Source organism: Thamnophis elegans, chromosome 10 (assembly GCF_009769535.1).
Source record: "Thamnophis elegans isolate rThaEle1 chromosome 10, rThaEle1.pri, whole genome shotgun sequence".
Classification (NCBI taxonomy): Eukaryota; Metazoa; Chordata; class Lepidosauria; order Squamata; family Colubridae; genus Thamnophis; species Thamnophis elegans.
In genome coordinates, this window is record NC_045550.1 from 20,321,743 (window position 1) to 20,341,799 (window position 20,057).

Below are 20,057 nucleotides of genomic sequence, written 5' to 3' on the forward strand. Positions count from 1 at the left end.
TATATATATATATATATATATATATATATATATATATATATATATATATATATATAATATTATTTATATTATTTATATTATTTATATTAATTTATAATATAAATTACTTTAGATTGTGCAGAGTATTTCAGTTCTAACATAGAAACACATAGTGTCAGAATGAGATGGATGAGTCAATTTTCTGTAAAACACGTCCTGTATTTCAAGCAAATTTTCATTATGCACAAATTTTAGATTTTCATGTAACGCTCCCAGCTTAAATAGGCAATATAGATCATGATGTGAAATTAACTTAATGGGATGAAGGAATTCATTTTGCCCATGCCCAAAATTTAAACTTCATCTGACTACTCTATAGAATTTGGATTTTTTACCAAGCTTATTTTTCTGTGATGCTTACACAGTAATCACATTCTACCTAGATTGCAAGGCATCGAATTTAGATGGAGGAGATCTAATTCAAGATTTGACATTATCAGAAAGTTACCATCTTTCTATGCAATCCAATTGATCTGAAAGAGATGTTGTTATATGGATAAAATGAAGTTACATATCCAGAGGTTTGAGCTACTGAAGAATACTGTATATACTCGAGTATAAGCCTAGTTTTTCAGCCCACTTTTTGGGCTGAAAAAAGCCGCCTCGGCTTATACTCGAGTCAGTGAAAAATTTGCCCGAAATGGAGGAGAAAAAGGGGCGGGGCCATGCCGCTGGGTGACACTCGTGAATGGCCCAGTGCCCCTGTGAGTTTCCCCTCCCTCTGTGTCAGTTTGCCGCGCAGCGCGCACCGCACCATCCCCCCTCCTCACGTTCTGATGTAATGCAGGGCTGTCTTACGATTCCCCTTCCTCCCACTCCTGCCGCTCTGCAACGATGTCCCACCTCCTCCTTGTTATGGCAAGCAGCCACATAGCGATGTCCCACCTCCTCTGGTACAGTGATCCAATGATAGGAATCACTGTGCCGTGTGTCATAGGAGGCGGGACATCGCTCCCGCGGCTGCACGGGACATCATCATCACAGCGGGACATCAGCATCATGAGGTGAGTGAAGTATTTCATTGAATACACCGCTAGTTTACTGTTTTTCTTTGAAATAAATATTCAAAAACATTATTGGTATCTATTTTTATTTTTGAAATTTACCGGTAGCTGCTGCATTTCCCACCCTAGGCTTATACTCGAGTCAATAACTTTTCCAGTTTTTTGTGGTAAAATTAGGTGCCTCGGCTTATATTCGGGTCGGCCTATACTCGAGTATATACGGTAAGTAGGATATAAATATAATGTATTGTAAAGAAGAGCCATGTTTGTCTATGGTTGACAAAAATCAGAAGGCATCTGGTAGCACCTTTTCCATTTAGAAAATTTTATCAAAAGACATACCAGTAAGTGTTTGTGAAGTGTTCGTAAGGAGTGGCTCGTATCATAAGATGCAGAGAGTGGTTTGACTGATATAGAACTTAAACTGGGAGGAGGTGGGGTGGATGAAAGGAAGAGTTAGAAAGATTGATTGTGCAGATAAGGTTACATGTGACACAAATTAAAATTACCTCTTCAGTTAACAATTATAATGTTAGAAAGCCCCCCTGAGATTGTCTGACCCCTTTTGATGCAAGTTCAACAATTTCTCTGTCAATAGTCCTGTTAAAACCTCATTTTTCCAAAATGATTACTTTGAGAGCTTTCACAGAGTATCCTGAGAGTTTGAAATGATCTGCTATTACTTTGTCCTTGTTCTGAGCCCTGATGTCAAGCTTCTGTCCCTTACTTCTTTTGCACATTTTTTTTCCTGTTTGTCCTATGCAGAATTCAAAGAAATGGACACATTGCTGGGAGATGATGATAATTTATTCCATTATATGTAGAAAGGTGACGGTATCTATAGTCTTGTGTTTACTTGCTAAGCCCTGTGATTTAGTTGTTGATGTAGATATGGACCAAAAGAGACATTTTCTGTTTTTCAGGCTCTGATTCTCATGTTGGCATAAATGTGTATGTTGCTTGTAGTTGCTTGTGAGAATCTAGTTCAGGTTGGTTGGGTTGTTCCCTGGATACAAGTAGAGCCTTGCCACCAAGTACCTCAGGAAATGTAATGTTATTGCCCAAGAGGGTTTGTAGCTTATTAGTAATATGTTGAGTGTTTTGAGCTGTTAACTGTAGCTGACAACCAAGAGTATTCTGTTCTTCATCTGTAATATGTATATAAGCTTAATGGATATTATGGATTGATGATGGTTATATGTTTTTATTTTGTTATGTATCTTGTCCACCCCCTGGGGAACTTTCCATCACAAGATAAATAACATTTCCTCCCATCAAGAGTTGACATTCTATTGATTTGCTAATAGTTTTATTGTGATTTTATAGGTTACATTCATTATTATTAATGTATTATTTTTGCTTTTTATATTTATTATGTTATTGCTTGGTAGTTTTATATGATTGGCTTGTATTATAATTGATCATCAATCAATTTTTAAGAGGCAATGGAGTTCACCTTTCCCAGTGTGAAATATAGCTCTGACTACAGTTTAGCTATCTTTACCCAGCAGCTTACATGGAAAGAAGAAAAATTTGTGTGTAAGTAGGCATGAGTCCTTAAAATGATTCATATTTTTGCCACATCTTTAGTTTCTGAAAGGAATATTTCTAGATCTTGGTCTACTTTATAGGACTGTCAGAATCTCATCCATTACACTAAGTGTAAGCAAGCAATTAGCCTTGAGATTGGTATGGTTTAATTTGCTTCAGGTCTGGGATAGCATTCCTTTTACACTTTTGGGAATTATGAAGAAATGGAATTTGATAATCTCTCGCACAGAGAGATGGACTCGACTGCCTTTATGTTCAGAAAAATTCATGATATTACAGACTAGTGATGTTTTATCTTATTGCATTACTTGGGCAAGAAAGTGAAATAACTCCAGACCAGTGAATTCTATGATGTGTATTTGTGAAAATATTATGGAGACATATATGTCCAATATCATAAGAATTCAAGGATAAATTGTGTTAGCCTTCTCTATGCAGAAAAGCTGAGACCTCCTCTTTTGCTAGGAAGGCCAAATTTTCTCCTTATATTGGGGTATGATTAATCAGTAGGATCCTTTAACCACTGGGTTACTTGCTATCCAAAAAAAATTATGTGATAAGGAAGAAAAGAAGGAAAGGTATATCCTGATGCTTTGTTGCCCCCGCCTTCATATTTTTTTGTTGGGTAGATATAGATGATTTTATCTATAATTTTAATTGGGAAACAATCTCTGAACAGCTTTCCTTCTGAATATTTGAAGAAGTGAAGAAGTGAAGAGAGGCTTCAGGAGATTAACATGAAAAACAGGGTAAACCCGGTTGAGATGCTTAGGCAATTGGAGTCGGACAGAAACAGGGTTGATGATCTTGACAATGGGAAACGGGCCAACATATTTGGGGCCCAATTTCTTTGATTTCTGGGGTGTTTGAAGAAATCTAGTGGATAAATAAACTTGATCACAAACCTTATACTCATAGGGCTTAGTCCGTTTCTTATCAGCCTGTTTCTTATGAGTGCGGTGTGCAGCATCTAGAGTCTGGAGAGCCAAAGGCCAAACGCCCCGAAGGTGATCACTCCACTCAGACAGCGATGACACCTGCGGTTGCTCGTGAGGAATTTCAGGAATGGGTACAAAATCCTGGCCGTACATCACACGAAAAGGGGTAAAGCCAGTGCTGCTGTGCACGGAATTATTGTAGGCCACCTCAGCATGAGGTAACAAATCCACCCAATCATCTTGTTGGTAGTTGATGAAACAACGTAAATATTGTTCCAGTACAGAATTAGTCCTTTCACAAGCCCCATTAGTCTGAGGGTGGTGGGAGGAGCTTAGCCCTGGGCGGAGCCAATCCGCTTCAGAAACTCTTTCCAGAATAGGGAGGTGAATGGAACACCCCTGTCCGAAATGATGTGGTTGGGCACCCCATGCAAGCGATATATATGAGAGGTGAACATCTTAGCAAGAGATTTAGCTGAGGGGATCTTTGAGCAAGGGATGAAATGGACTTGTTTGGAGAATAAGTCTGTAACAACCCAGATTACAGTGTGTCCCTTACTCTCAGGAAGTTTGACAATGAAATCCATGGAGATCTCCTTCCAGGGGGCTACTGGGCGAGCCACCGCCTGGAGTAACTCCTGAGGGCGTTTAGCAGCGGCACAAATGGGACAACTGGCAACATAAGCCTCAATGTCCTTTTCAAAGAGGGCCACCAAAATTGCCTCTTGACGAGGTGTAGAGTCTTGACGAATCCAAAGTGTCCAGCCATCCGGGAGTCATGAGCCCATTGAAGAACAATGGGTCTAATGGACACAGGAATGTATAACTTCGCCGCAATCCAAGGCAATCTATCTTTTATAGTGCATTCATTCATGTGTTGTTGGAACCAGTCATCCCCAGCAAGGGCCTTTTTTAGGTTAGAAAGAAAATCCTCAGTGACCTCCACTTTTGAAGTAGCTTGACTTCTAGTAACAACAGGAGCAGCGAGGCTCTTCGCGGGAATGACAGGCTGGACAACATTGAGCTTAGAACAGTTGTACTGAGGGAGCCTGGACAAAGCATCACCCATAAAGTTTTTTCCCCCTGGAATATACTTCAAGGTAAAATTGAATCTATTGAAATGCTGAGCCCAGCGCATCTGCTTAGGAGAAAGTTTCTTGGGGGTTCTCAATGCTTCCAAGTTTTTATGGTCAGTCCACACCTTGAAAGGGTGTTTGACGCCCTCCAGAAAATGGCGCCACGTGGATAAAGCCCAGCGAACAGCAAAAGCTTCTTTCTCCCAAATGGCCCAAAGTCTCTCCGTGTCGGTTAGTTTGCGAGAGGTGTAAGTTCAGGGTTGTAATTTACCTTGGCTGTTAGCTTGAAGTAGTACAGCTCCCACTGCCACATCACTGGCGTCCGCTTGGACCACAAAAGGTGCATCCATGTCCGGGTGTTTGAGGACTGATTCCTCCGCAAAGAGGCGCTTCAGCTTCTCAAAAGCTGCTTGACAGTCCATAGTCCAATCCAGCGGTTTGCTAGGTTTAGGCTTGGCTCCTCCTTTTGACTTAAGGAGGTTAGTTATGGGGAGAGCTATCTTAGCAAAGGAGGGAATAAATTGATGATAGAAATTAGCAAAACCCCAAAATTTCTGCAATTGCTTACGTGTACGAAGGGCCTCCCACTCGGTGACCGCTTTGACCTTAGCGGGGTCCATTTCAATGCCCCTGTGGGAGATGCAATAGCCCAGGTAATCAACCTTCTCCTGATGGAATTCGCACTTGGACAATTTTGCGTAGAGCTCAGACGCCCAGAGTTTTTTCAGAACTGTGCAAACAAGCCTCACGTGTTCTTCATGTGTTTCCGTGTAAATAAGGATATCGTCTAAATAGACTATTACTCCTTTGTAAAGATGGTCATGTAAAACCTCATTAATTAGCTGCATGAAAACCGCTGGCACCCCTTGGAGGCCAAATGGCATTACCCGAAACTGGAAACAACCAAGGGGGCAGTTGAAAGCAGTTTTCCATTCATCCCCCTCTTTAATTCTGACACTATAATACGCTTCTCTGAGGTCCAATTTAGTGAAAATATGGCTCTTCCCCAGTTGGGCCAGCATGTCTTTCATCAGTGGTAAGGGGTACAAGTTCTGAGCTGAGATGCAGTTTAAGTTTTTGAAGTTCACACATAATCTGAGGGAGCCATCTTTCTTTTCTCTGAACAATACTGGCGCTGCTACCTTGGGCCTCGCTGGCTCAATGAAACCCCTTTCCAAGTTTTTATCAATGAATGTCTTCATTTCTTCCATCTCTCTAGGGGTCATTGAATATATTTGGGGCTTTGGAAGCTGAACTCCAGGTAAAATATCAATGGTGCAATCTGTGGGCCTGTGAGGGGCCTGTGAGGGGCCACAGAGCCGAGGTGGCACAGTGGGTAGAGTGCAGTACTGCAGGCCATTTCAGCTGACTGCTAGTTTGGCAGTTTGGTGGTTCAAATCTCACCGGCTCAGGGTTGACTCATCCTTCCATCCTTCCGAGGTGGGTAAAATGAGGACCGGGATTGTTGGGGGCAATATGCTGACTCTGTAAACTGCTTAGAGAGGGCTGAAAGCCCTATGAAGCGGTATATAAGTCTAACTGCTATTGCTATTGCTATTGCTATTTATCAGAAGATTTCTCACTAAAAACATCCTTGAGGTCCCAATATTCCTTTGGAATTCTTTCCTCCCCCTCAATTCTCTCCTGCCCCCTGGCTGCCAGTGTGGGGGTAGTAGTATCAGAGTCTGGAGCCTCCACTTTCCCCTCAGGGGGTGTGGTTGTTCGAATCCGTAACCACACCTCTCTCTAGTTAATGTGTGGGTTCCATCTACAGAGCCAGGGGAGTCCCAAAATAAGGGGCCGGTCCATCCCAGGCGCCACAATAAAAGTTATTAATTCTTGGTGGGTACCTATCCACATCTCGATGGGTTCAGTGGAAAAATGAGCAGGATCGCCTCCCGCAATAGAACCATCAATTTGGCAAAAAGCAATAGGGATTTTTAAAGTCTTTAGTTTCAAGCCCAGCTTCTCAACCATCTCAGGGCTTATCATGCAATGGGAACACCCAGAATCTAATAGAGCCAGAAGTTTTTCTGTTGCACCAGAAGAGGGCACTCTAAGCTCAATTGGGATAAGCATAGGGCCAGAGCGGGAACTTACCCAGCGATGAGAATTCTCATCATCAGATTCGTCAGACGAGCTGGGGCTTCCATCTCCCTCCTCCTCTGGCTCGAAGCATCGAGAAACACTCTCAGCAGTGAAGGCAGCCTCCTTCCTCTTGCCTGGAGCTTTCTCCGATTTCCCCTCCCTCCAGGGTGGGGGGTGGAGCAGGTTGAGTCAGTTTGACACGGCAATTCATAGCCCGATGCCCCTCCTTTCCACAGCGGAAACAAGTGAAAGGCTTGGCTTTGCCCGCAAAACCTCCCCTGCCCTCACTCCTTGGGCGGGGGGCTTTAGGAGGTGCTTCATACCAAGCTTCTAAACGACGAGGAAGGTGTCTGTTTATGCATTGCTGGTAAACATCTTTATCCAAGCCATCAGCGAATTGATCCAGCAAGGCCTCTTCCGACCACCCCCTCATATAGGCTGACAGCTCCTGGAACTCTTGCACATAGTCAGGCACAGTTTTCTTTCCCTGTTTAAGGGCCGTAAATTTCAGCCTAGCGCGACACTCGGTCAAAGGGTCGTCGAACCTTCTTCTCATGGCTGCCATAAAGTCATCAAAATTCCTCAGGAGAGGGGAATTGTTATTATGTAGCCTGACCATCCAGTCGGCTGCTTTCTTCTCCAAGGCCATTAACACCATTTCTTTCCCTGTTTAAGGGCCGTAAATTTCAGCCTAGCGCGACGCTCGGTCAAAGGGTCGTCGAACCTTCTTCTCATGGCTGCCATAAAGTCATCAAAATTCCTCAGGAGAGGGGAATTGTTATTATGTAGCCTGACCATCCAGTCGGCTGCTTTCTTCTCCAAGGCCATTAACACCATTCTCACTTTAATTTCATCTGTCTCTAAATCAGGCTCATATATTTCCATATAATTCCAGACCTGAATAATAAACAACCCGAGACCTCTGGGTTCTCCATCATATTTTACGCTTAAGGGTGGGACCTTAGCCATCTGGTGTCACCTGCTCTTGGAAAGTCTCTAGCCGCAGGGGGGAGACTGGTTCTGAGTTTTCTTGCGCACATCCCCCTTCGGCCCCTCCAGTTTCCCTTAAGCTATGCATTGAGTACCTTTTCTCCAGCTCCTCTGTTGGCTCCCTTTCCACAGCTCTCTCTCGAATTCGACGTTCGCTCCATGCCTCTTCGAGGAGCCTCATTGCGTGGGAGATTTTGTAGTCTTCCTCTCCAGTGCCACTCCAGTCAGCCGCTGTTTTTTCTTTGGCCTCCTTCTCATGACTCCAACTTGTAATTCCTCAGGTTCCTCTTTCTGTCCCACACCCCTAGTCCATCTGGGATGGACGGCAGGTTCTTCCACTCTCAGTTCGGCTAGTCTTTCTGTTAGAGATGGTCCTGCCGCTGCCCCCACTTCTTCCTCCTGGTCACTTTCATGCAAAGACATTTTTTTCTTGTGAGGGCACCTCCCTTGGTAGTTGTTCACTCCGGGTTGGGTGCGAGGTGAGATTCAGCTTATTGTCATGTGCGACTTCATTTAATAATCAGGAAAGAAACCACTCAACTCCATTTGTTCGAAATCAAGTGTACTTTTACTAATTATAAACGAACAGTAGCAAAGCTAAACTGAATCTGGTTAATTAGGTGCCAAAGCAAAGAATATCATGTATAATTCAATCCCCTCCCCTTGGCACCCCAGTCCATAGTCCAATTATAATGCACCCAACTGTCAGGTGGGAGACAACTTCAAAAGACATCACCAGGATGGAATGCCGGACAGTTAACCTTGGCGGGAAACTCCCTTCCTCCACATGGGCAGTAAGATGGTTAGGTCAGCGTCTAGAATCTTCCTCCAGCACATCATGATTCCCTCCCCAAATACCATGCCCCCCCTCCCCGTTTCAATGGCAGCCGAAGCAGCAGCAAAGCAGAGGCTAACAGGATGATTGATTTAGAAATATTTTACTTTTTAGGCAACTGGCAAAGTTGTTTTCTAGCAGCCATATTGGCCAACATGCCTCTGTCTTAATAGTGGACCCTGTCCAGATTATCACCCATTGTTAAAATAGCAGACCTGGAAATTTTATACAGCCCATGCCTGAGTTTCTCACACTAAAGCAATAAACTAATTCTTGTATTTGGGAGAAATACGTTTTGTAATGATTGAAGTTTTCAGGGAAGTCCTTATGTCTATAGCTTTAGGCATAAGGACTTCCCTGAAAACTTCAATCATTGCAAAAGCTATAGACTCATTTGTTATAGACTGAATGATTTGCACTGTCTTGCCCTTTGGATATTTGGGAGTGTCTTCTCTTTCTTGATTGACTGTGGCCTATGAAATAAGTGCTAAGGATCCTCTCTTGCGGGGGGCGGGGAGAGATTTAGAAAAGCCTGACTAATGTTGCAGAGATTAACAGTGAGGGAGGAGCTTCCGCTTTTCCTTTTACTAATTTTTGGTTGAATTCTTCAGGGAAGAAGAATCAGAACAGAGCTGCTAGTCCCTGGAAACACATCTTTCAATCTATAGAGCCTTGCATATTTTCCTGAGGAGCTGAGAAAAATCTGATTTTAGCTAAAGCCTGGTGATTCAGGGACAGGGTCTTCATCTTTTCATCTTCCTTCTCATTCAGCAATTATTCTGTCCCTTCCTATCAGACTGATTCTGCAGGGTTAGGTTTACAAGTGAGATGTAAGTACTGAAGCCTTCCTTGGATACCTGGGTCCTTCCACCTCCAGCACCTAAGCAGTTGAACCACAGTTATTGCCAGTTGTTTACTATCTGCAACTTTTTTGCCATTTCAGGAAAACCTGACAAACTGGCAGAAGAAAAAGGAAAAAGAAAAAGGAAGGTGAAAGGAAAAAAATGGAAAAACTTAGAGAATCCTTGGCAGAATTGATAGGCTTACAAACAAGACAGGGCCAGAAATAGGATATTGCCTCTCGAAGGAGGCAACATTGGAATGTTTTCTAATCTGTCTCCAGAGCAAATGCCTGGTACAATAATCCTACTCTGCTCTTGGAAATGCACACATTGCATTAATAAAATTATGAGCCAATAAAAATATTAGGGAAAATACCCATACCTTTAATGGAAAATAAAAATTACTGAGTGAGATAAAATAACCTTGTCCCTAACATTTGGATGCCATTCAAATGTCTTTTAAATTTTTAGATTATATAATTATCTGTTTCAACTCTTGTGTCTCTTAACATTAGAGAAAAAAACAAGAAGACACAACGATCTATTTATTATTTAAGATATAATAAATAATACATTTATTATTATAAGGAAATATATTCTGCTGTGAGATAAGAACTTTAATTCTATTTTATTTGAAAACAGGGAGAAAAAGAACTTTTAGTAGTCCCATGAGAACACCAAGATTTAGGTTAAAGCTTTTTCATTCGATAATCCTTTGCCAGTTTGGAAACAGCTTTGGACATGAGCACTGTTGAATAGCTGGGTTGATTTATTTCCAGGTCATGTATGTAGTGGAAACCCCTGTTTTCATACACTTAATTTCCAATGTTTTCATTATATTTGTTTTTGAATCTGTTTCATTTTCTCTGAGTCTTTCTTACGTTTTCCCCTGAATCTTCCTTGTGTTTTCCCCTTTTTGTAAGAAGAGTGAAGAGTTTGTTGCTGCCAGATATGCAGATGTTGAAGATACAGCAGTAATATTTTTTTCAGCCTAGTCCAAATAGTCAGTGTAAAACCTCAGTTCCACATCATACATGTTTAGGAATTTAACCAGTTAGGAGACTTGAATGTTAGCCTCACCGATACATGGAAGGTTTTGCTTTTTAATATTAATTAACCTAATTAAATTATTTTTTGTATCAGAAGTTTTTTTTCCTTTCTGTTCAGTTGTGTTCAATTTTTGAAAAAAGTTCTTGCAGGGTTTTTTAGCAAGATTTTTCAGAAGTGCCTCCTTCTTAGGCTGAAAGTGACTGGCCCAGGGTTGCACAGATGGCTTTATGTCTAAGGTGGGCCTAACACTCAGGGTCTCACAGTTTCTAGCATGTTGTCTTAACCACTATAGTTCTCTGATTAAGAATGTTTCTGTCCATTATATTATATGGAGATGAGCTGGATTATAAGGACAAACATTAAAGGATCCAATCACCAGGATCCATTCTCGGGGAATTTCTCTCTCAACAAAAAGCTCGGAAGATTAAACCTCTCCTCCCAATAACCAACCCCGATTGGATCTTGTAACATTATCCTAGGACATGTACATTTGCCATCTTTTGTGACAAATAATAGTTAAATGGGGTATTGTGAATATAGGCTGAATATAAAAGTGAATAACCAGTACAAAATAAATATTTCAGAATAACTTGATGATAGGAGCAGAATGAATGAGGATGTAAGTGGAAAACAAATAAGAATGAAGTATGAATTTTCCAAGAAGAGCATTGTTTTAAGAAATCATGGCTGTAAACATTGAGGAAATCTCAAAAGAGAGTTCTGAGAAGTTTACAGAATAAAATTTATATATTAATATGTTACAAACAAAAATGGTTTCCAAGTATGGAAATGTATAGGAAATAGTGTTGACATAGATTGGTTAACATCATTTATCTTTGCTTCTGTGCTACTAAAAAGAAAAAGCTTAACAATGTTAAGCCAAAAAACCCCCAATACTATAAAACTGTGAATTACATATTTTAAAAAGTTATAGTTATTTTTTTAAAAAGATCAAAAAATCTGGAAGCATACGAATATCATAAGCCACAAACACCTTCATTCTCAACCAGGTGGAAAAAAATGTATTTATCAATTTCTTGAAACCCAAGTGGGACAAAGTTGACCACATACATGCTGGGTTAATTATTAAATTTGCTATATGAATCCATCACAACTCTTGATAACATGAAATATGAAAATATAGTATGTTTTTTAATAAATTGGTGGAGTGAACAAACATCATGTTCTAGGTTAACTGCACATGATGTTTACAATATCTAGCATTACTTGATTAGGGATTTCCAGTTGCTGGCAGTACTTACCTCCAATGAATCTGGCCGTTCAAAAAGTTTGAAGACAATGTGGAGATGTATTGTATTTCCATTTAAATTGAGGCTATTATTTCAAGTTTGCATATATACATATAGATTAGCAATTGTGACATTATGCAAATCTGTATTCTGCTTTGTATTCTCTCTGACTCTCTTGCAAAACATAAGAGGCTTAGAAAGCAGAATTAAGGAACAAAGCCTACTTGTAATTCTATACTATTTTTTGGAAACAAATGTCAGTAAGAGCATTCCTCTCTATAAAACCATATTCAGTCCAATTGTTTTCTCTAGAAATAAATGAAATGAAATCTATTTTTATATAAGTATTCTTTGCATAAAGGTGTGCTATATTTATTTTAATGTATTTTATTTTTAAATTTGTTTACCACCATCTCACTGCAAGGCGAAATTATAATATAGAAGTCTTATAAAACTACTAATTAAAAATGGGAAACTAGCTCTTGGGAATTGTTTAAAAATCCCAGTTTCTAGTTCTTGATCTCTTAAAATCCCAGTTTCTTCTAGCTCTTCATCCCTAACATCCAAATTCTAATTGGGGCATTTAAATGACACACAGAACAGAAACCAAATAGCTATCAAATTCTCATTCCCGCAAACAAATAGAAGTGTTCTTATTGGTTTCTTGCCCAGGAAGTAGAACAAACTCACCTATATGGCTTCATTAATGGTTTATGAATCAGGGACTCTGGCTTGTTCCTCTTTAAACCTTGATAGAGGGCCAAGAGTCCATTTATGGATATGGAGGAGGGGAAGACTAGAAGATATAAAGTTGTTCTGGCATATTACTTTTTCTCCTTGTTTATTGTTTATTTATTTTCCCTTTATTTATTATCTCTAATACATTTGTGTTCCCTTCTCCTTCTATTTCTTTCCACAGACATGAAAGTTGTAGAATTGTATTCTCTTGCTACCTAAGACGGGAACATACAGCAAAGGGAGCTTGGGGATTCACATTTTCCCTATCAATTAAAATGCAAATCAAAAAACAAAACCAAGTAAAATGTAATTGACCCTCTTCCTCTTTGGTTTGATAGACTTGGTGCTGAGACACTCACGTCCATCTGGTGTCCGAGCCTCCATGTGTACAAGGTCAGGCTCCTTGTCCAAATCCATGACAGACCTGAGAGAAAAGAAGAAGCAGCAGAAAAGAAACAAATTAATCTGTGCAGCAGAATGCATAATGTCAGGCAAGGTGAAGTTGGATTGAGAATGAAGAGGAGAGAAAAAACACTGGCTTCTCATTTTAAACAACCCAACCTAAAATTGGGATTGATTTAATACATGCAAAAGAAAGCAACAAACATGGACCTATTAGTAGTTTAATTTAAAAAGCACATAGAATTAGCAGAGAATTATTTTTTTCATTTTATTTAATTTGCTTTTAAGAACCTTCATGTTCAATTCAAATTCAAATCTCAGAAAATGTTTGTTAGTAAAGCAGGGAGAAGAATCAGTTATTGAGTATAATATCTAGAGCTGGAATATGTATTGTTAACAATGCCCAGAAAGACTTTTTGTCTGCTTCAGTTATGATCCAGAATGACACAAAGTATGCTAATAAATTGGTCTTCACATTTCATACTATGAGAATATTTCTCAGTGTAAACCTATCTGCCATGGTATTATTGTATCAGTGTTTTGGAATAGACCAAGAAAAAAATACAGCAAGGATTCTAAAAACTGCTATTTTATTATTGAAGTGTCTTTCAAGAATCTTGAAAGGCTGTCCAAATTTGTCTCTATCCATCTTATACTACATGAGTTTCTTTCTCATGCTTACTACAGTCTTTGGATCACACCATCTGTTGTCCAAACCCTTCCTTAATTGTTTGCCCATGCTTTTCCCAAGGTTAGCTTTAAATTCTTTTACATCTTGACATCCATTTATATATATTTTATTCATTAATTATATATTGCCCTTTTTTTCTCCAAGAGATCAAGGTGACATACATAATATTTGCAACCACAAGTCTAAGATGTAAGTTGGACTGAAAGAGAATAGCTTGCTTAATACAATCCACCTAGCTACAACAGCTGGTAATGGTTTTGACCCTGTGGTTCCTTTCTCATAATTCTTTTTCTAAATACTACTTGTTCTATCTCATATGAGCAATGGTTAAAGCTATATAGCCTCTTTCCTAACTCAGATTGAGAATGCTTGTTAGTGCATAGCCAAAAGTTCCCTGCATATTGCCCCAGCAGGGTGAGACCAATCCCAATGAAAAGCTATGTCTTAATCATCATTTCTGTGGTATTAATTGAGCAGTTCTCAGCATATAGATGTGTAACAGAGCATGTGCAAAAGTGGGCATATTGGTGTCACAAGTTAGTTTGGAAGAAAAGGAAGCTTTCTTGTCCACATGTGTTTTTCCATCTCACCCTTGTATGAATAAAATGATAATTTCAGAAATTTTCCTCAAAATATTTCACCTTGTGCATTATTGCTGCCTTGTTCAGAAGCATGCTTTAATAATTCCTAAAAATGATTCAAGAAGACAGATGTTTTGAATTGTAATCTATCAATAACCAAATGCATAGATATGGAGATGGAAGTTCATAATCCAATACTCTGATAATGTCAATTAAAGGATACTAAGATTGAATAAGTAGAGATTTAATGAATTATTATTATTAAGGAGGACATATGTGTTTCCAAATACTATCGAGTTTCTTTCAAATCAATTTGATTCCTGATGTTCCCTTATTATCAGTATGAGATGCTAGTAAAATATTTAGGATATATTTATTTATCTCTCTGGCATCAGATAAAAAGCCATGCAAAAACAGAAGGAAATATTATTGGCTGAGCCAAAACAGTTAGAATTAAGCCATAAAATTAACCCAGTCTTGGTTTTAGAAAAGAATAGCAATATGCAATAAACAGATTTATTGGAACTAAAAGAGATCTACAGGAGGCTGGATTTTATTAAACAGAAATATTTTGAAAAAAGCAATGTCAGTAAAATTCCTGGCCTATCAACTGAATGCAGGATAAAAGTATTATTTACTGTATTTGGAGTGGAACCAAACATATTTCCACAATGAAAGAGATGATGTAGCATTTCATGAATTACTACTGTAGATTATATAGTAAGTCTATAATAGATCCAGAAAAAATGAAGATTATTGGAATATATATTTTTACCAAATTTAGAGATCAACTTGTAGCCATCTTACTACTGAAGACAAGTCAAAAGAGATGACTAAAAACTGAAATAGAACAAATGTTCTGGACCTGATAATATTTTTGCTATATAATTATGATTGATTATGATATTATCCATTTAGTTATTTCTGACTCTTGGCAATTCTTTGGGCCAGGTCTCTCCATCTGATTTTCTGATCTTGCACTACTTCTTTGAGGTGTTCTGTTATTTGGCAGCCTGGTTTCCTTTTACTATTACCTCTTCACATCTTGGTCAAACCATTAACATAGTAATGAATTAAATTCAGGAATGTAAAGAATTTCCTACATCTTGAAATGACTTTGTTTCTTTGATTTATAAAGAAGGAAAAAGTTTGAGTGGTAGAGAACTGTTTTGTTACATAGGTTACAAATTGTTTCGTAGCAATATTTGAAAACAGAATAAAAAGTTAACTAAATGATACATCCTAACCAGACTAGATTTATTCAAAAAAGATTGTTACTGGCAAGATAAATGTTTAAAGTAGCCAGGATTTTTGTTTCGATTTTTATTGTATGCAGAAAAAGCTTTTGATAATTTGGAATGGTACTACATAGTGTCAATTTTATTTAAAGTAGGTTATAGCTCAAATTGTTTAATGGGATACATAGCACTTATAAAGAAAAAGCTAGAAGAACAGTATTTCCTAAAAATTGTAATAAAGCACTATACTGAACAAGGAATGTTATACCTTTATTGAGGACTAGGGTTATATTACATAAATATATAGAATTCTATATGACAAAAAATATAAGGATCAATTTATAAACAACTATCAATGAATTAGAAAACTAGAATAAGATATATGTGGCTAGGGAGAATTGCAGCCATTGAAATGAATATTTTACTAAACATTTTACCAGAAGTCAATTTTCCTTTTCCAAATAACTAATGTATATGAGAAACTGTCAAGGTTGAACCACTTTTGAAACATTTAGGTCTTATCACTATTCAACATGTCAAAAAACTGGAGGAGGGAAAGGGAGAAAGAATGCAGACACGCCACGAGAACCAAGAACCCACCAAGGTCAGTAATGCAGGTGTCTGCCAGAAAAGTAAACAGTTCTAAAAAAAAGGAACAATTCATAATTGGACAATGTGACCAACTAAGGGTGAGGAGAAACTATTGTTTAACTATACATGTATTGCGCAGGAAAAACCAAAGTTGGTTTTGTTTTTTCAATAGTGTTTCCAATAAAGTTGCAATACCTAGTACAATGGAAGGGGTACCCAATGACAGAGTCAGAGTGGGTGAAGAGCAGGACATTAATGCTGATAAGTTAGTAAGAGGTTTCCATACAAAATACCCATGAAAACTAGGAGGGGGAGTGAAGGCTCAATGAACATGAGTAATTATATTAATCTATGTTTGATATCTTTCCAGGTCTCCCCTTTTTCCCAGGGGGTCAGCATGTCAAGTTTGAACCATTGTATTAAGTGTTTGGCATAAACAAGTCATGGTCCAGTTTTAACAAATCCAAAGCCAGCCTTACTATTAGTGACTGTAGCAGCAGAACAGATAAAGAATTGCTATTTTCTAATTTCCTTGACAAGACAGCAAAATAGTTATGGAATTTCTGCTCAGATTTTAGGTTTTAATTGATATACAGATTGATCTGAGTCATGAGCTAAAAGATATGTTTGTTGTTATCCCTTAGGCAAGTGAATATTTTGGAGTAATTCCTTTGAGGTAATACATGTTTGTCTTCGTGCACTTGGCACTGTCACATAAATGGTCAGCCTTTAGAAAAATACATCCTGATTTTATACAATTATGAATAACTTATTTCACCATATAAGAAGTTTCGATTCTGGCTGTCTTTACTTACTCTATAATCACTTGGTTTACAATTTTCTTAATAAAATATATAAACAATCATAACAATTTCATTTTAGTTATCACTTTTTAGTGATCCAGAGTAACAGAATGTATCACAAATATAAAGAAATAAAAATATGTCATACTATAAAGGATTAAACATCAGAAAAAGCATTATTTGCATAGCCCTTAAAAAAGTTGGAAAGAAGACTTATTTTGAAATCTAATTTGCAATGAAAACTATGGTTGACTTGTGGAACAAGGCAAAGAGTGCTTAGGAGAAAAAATCAGATAAGGTTGGGGGCAGTCCTAAATAAATAAATAAATAAATAAAGAGATAAAGGAAGAAACTTAGGAAGGACTTCAGAGGGTTAAAAGTGGCAGCAGGAAGTTTGTCCCTTCAGGCATGCAAGAGTCTCTTAATTTAGCCTTAAAAATAGAACTTAAGAATTTAAATTAACATTAGCTCATTTAGTCATATTTCCTGTCTAATTTACCCAGGCTAATGTGAGTTAAAATTACTGCAGTAGAGTTATAAAGTAGGTATAGAGTAAGTTTTATTTACTATTTGTTTCAGTGCTTCCCAATGGTTGAACACTGTGATTTAAAATAATGTGGGAATATCCTTAAGAACACACACACCAGAGGTAGTAATCAGCAGGTTTTGATCAATTCTGGAGAACTGGTAGTGAAAATTTTGAATAGTTCAGAGAACCAGTAAATACCACCACTGACTGGCCCTGCCAACATTTATTCTCTGTCTCCCAAGTCCCAGCTGATTGGGAGGAAATGGGAATTTTGCAGTAACCTTCCCCTGGAGTGGGGTGGGATTGGAGATTTTACAATATTCTTCCTCTGCCATGCCCACCAAGCCATGCCCACAGAACCGGTAGTAAAAAAAAATTGAATCCCACCAGTGGCACATACACGAGGTTGCATACACAGTAATTTTAAGAAAAAAATCAGACCATTGGGAACTGTCAAGAAGAATGCATTCAGTACATAGCAGTCAGTCAATAATAACCCCTTAACAATAGTTATTAATAAAATTCTTTCCCATTAAAACTCAGCCTGGTGTCTATCATACATTAGCAAAGAAGCACAATTTAAAGACATACAGAACTATCACTTAATCAGACAGGCAATTATGATAGAAAAAAATGAAACATAAGCTAGAACACATGTTCATATATTAATAATATGAAAGAAAACATTGCAAATAAAAGAAATCCCCAAAATTTAAAATAGAGCCTATTTTCAATGAAGATAGACATCAGGAATATATATAAACTTCAAAGACTGAAATTAAAATGGATTTGTGTCTTGCTATTTCATATTTTGTAGGCATTTAGCAAAGCAAGTATACGAAGTGAAGATCCCTTTTGGCAAAAAAAATGGTACAGCATGACCCTTGAACAAAACAAATATTGCTATTGTGAGCATTAAGGGTTGCATGTAAATGAATATTTAGCCTCAGAAATTGTTGCAAAAACAAAACAAAACAAAAATCTATAATTGCCTATGTGATTTATGAAGTATCTTTTCCCAAATTAATCAAAGAATAGAAAGCTTAGAATAGAAACCGCTTTTTGTTGGCAATTTTTTCTCTATTTAATATGGTGTGAACAGAACTGTAAATAACAGATTATTTTCCAGACAAGTAAATCACTCCTTTTGTCATGTTCCCAGACACTTTTATCACAAACCTATAGTGCCCTGGTCCTTAATGCCTCAACAACCAAATAATTACAAAGGTAAAGAAATAAATACAGATAGTTCGTGGTACTTTCTTTTTGAAATTCTCCCTCATCAACTGAGAATTTTTCTAGGAAAGCTAATTAATTAATTAATTTGTGGACCTATTTAATTTACTTCTTGTGCTGAATGCTCTTTTTTCTTTGAAATTTATCTTTTTATTAATTTGTAACTCTGTTCTAATTGTTGTGGTATTTTTTTTTCTTGCAATACCCATGAAAGTCCCTGGATTTGACTCAAGTTTTTTTTCCAGTTCCACATGCAGGAATAGTTGAGTTGAATTTAAGGCACGGGTTAGTAATAGAGTAATATTCAATTTCAAATACACTTAAAATAAAAATGATTTTAGATAAGCTACTGTGTTTTCAATGAAAATTGGCCTGGTTTAATAAAGACTTTATAAAACAACTATACAATAGATTTTATTGATTAATCATCTGAATATATCAACAAGGATAAGTAAATTGTACTAAAATAAAACAAATAGCTTTTTCTCAGAAAAATGGGAAATATTTTATGATCACTGAAGTAAATAACCATATTTACCTCTTAGCTAAATATTAGCTAACATATCCCTGTTTGGACTTGCTTATAAAAACATTTGGTAAATCTGTTCTACGAATGGCAATAGGATTAAGAAGGTTTTGTTATTGCAGAGACATAGGCTGATAGATGGAAGAATACAATTTGAAATTAGCTAAATCTAATTACTCTTATTTGTAATAGATATAGCTGAATAATAATTGATATTGATAGTAATGTATATAATGTGGAGTTGATATGATAAATAATAATTGGATATGAGAAGGGAAGGTTGGAAATATTTTTGGACCATATACAAAGGTTATTAATCACAATAATTGTTACTATTAAAAATAAAATAAAATATATACAGTTAAATGTTAACTAATATGGGGAAATTGTTACGATATACGATATAATTACATAAAGAAGGGAGAATGATAATAAACTACATTGCATGGAAGATGGAATTTTTGGTGTTAAATATTATGGATGTTCAGCTAAAACAGGATATGAGGATTTGATGTTAATAGAGGATTTTACAAACAAGTAAATGAGATGTTAGTATGTGGTTATGGACTAAACCTTTGGCATAGTTAAGGATGAAGGATGTTTAAATAACTGTAGTCAACTAAAAGTGGAGGTATAATGATGTCAATATGGTAAACATATGAGTTAAGATATTTGAATTAATATGATATGAATTAATTATAATATGAATTAATGGAAAAGATGCACCAAAACATGTTGTAACCAGCTGATATACTTTTTTTTAATGATATATACCTGTGTTACACTTTTTTTTGTTTTTCTTTTGGTTTTTGTTTTGTTCTTTTTGTCTTTTTTCTTTTTTTTTCTTTTTTTTCTTTTTCTTCTATTTTTTCTTTCCCCACTGGTGTGGGCATGTATTGTTTAAGAAACAAAAATTATTATTATCATTATAATTTTTTTAATAATAATTATAGTCAAATGAAAATGGATATATGATGATGGTGACATGTATGAATATTTGAGTTAAAATGCTCGAGTTAACATGAACTATGTTTCTTGACTGTGGAAGAGATGCGCAAA

General features: G+C 37.2%; 1 protein-coding gene across 1 annotated transcript in view; it reads right to left on the minus strand.

Annotated features, from left to right (window-relative positions):
• The window catches only part of SORCS3 (sortilin related VPS10 domain containing receptor 3), a 719,817-nt gene that overhangs the window by 182,726 nt on the left and 517,034 nt on the right, over positions 1-20,057 (minus strand). Inside the window, 1 exon segment of the mRNA XM_032225623.1 lies at positions 12,761-12,825. Coding sequence (XP_032081514.1) covers positions 12,761-12,825 — 65 coding nt within the window.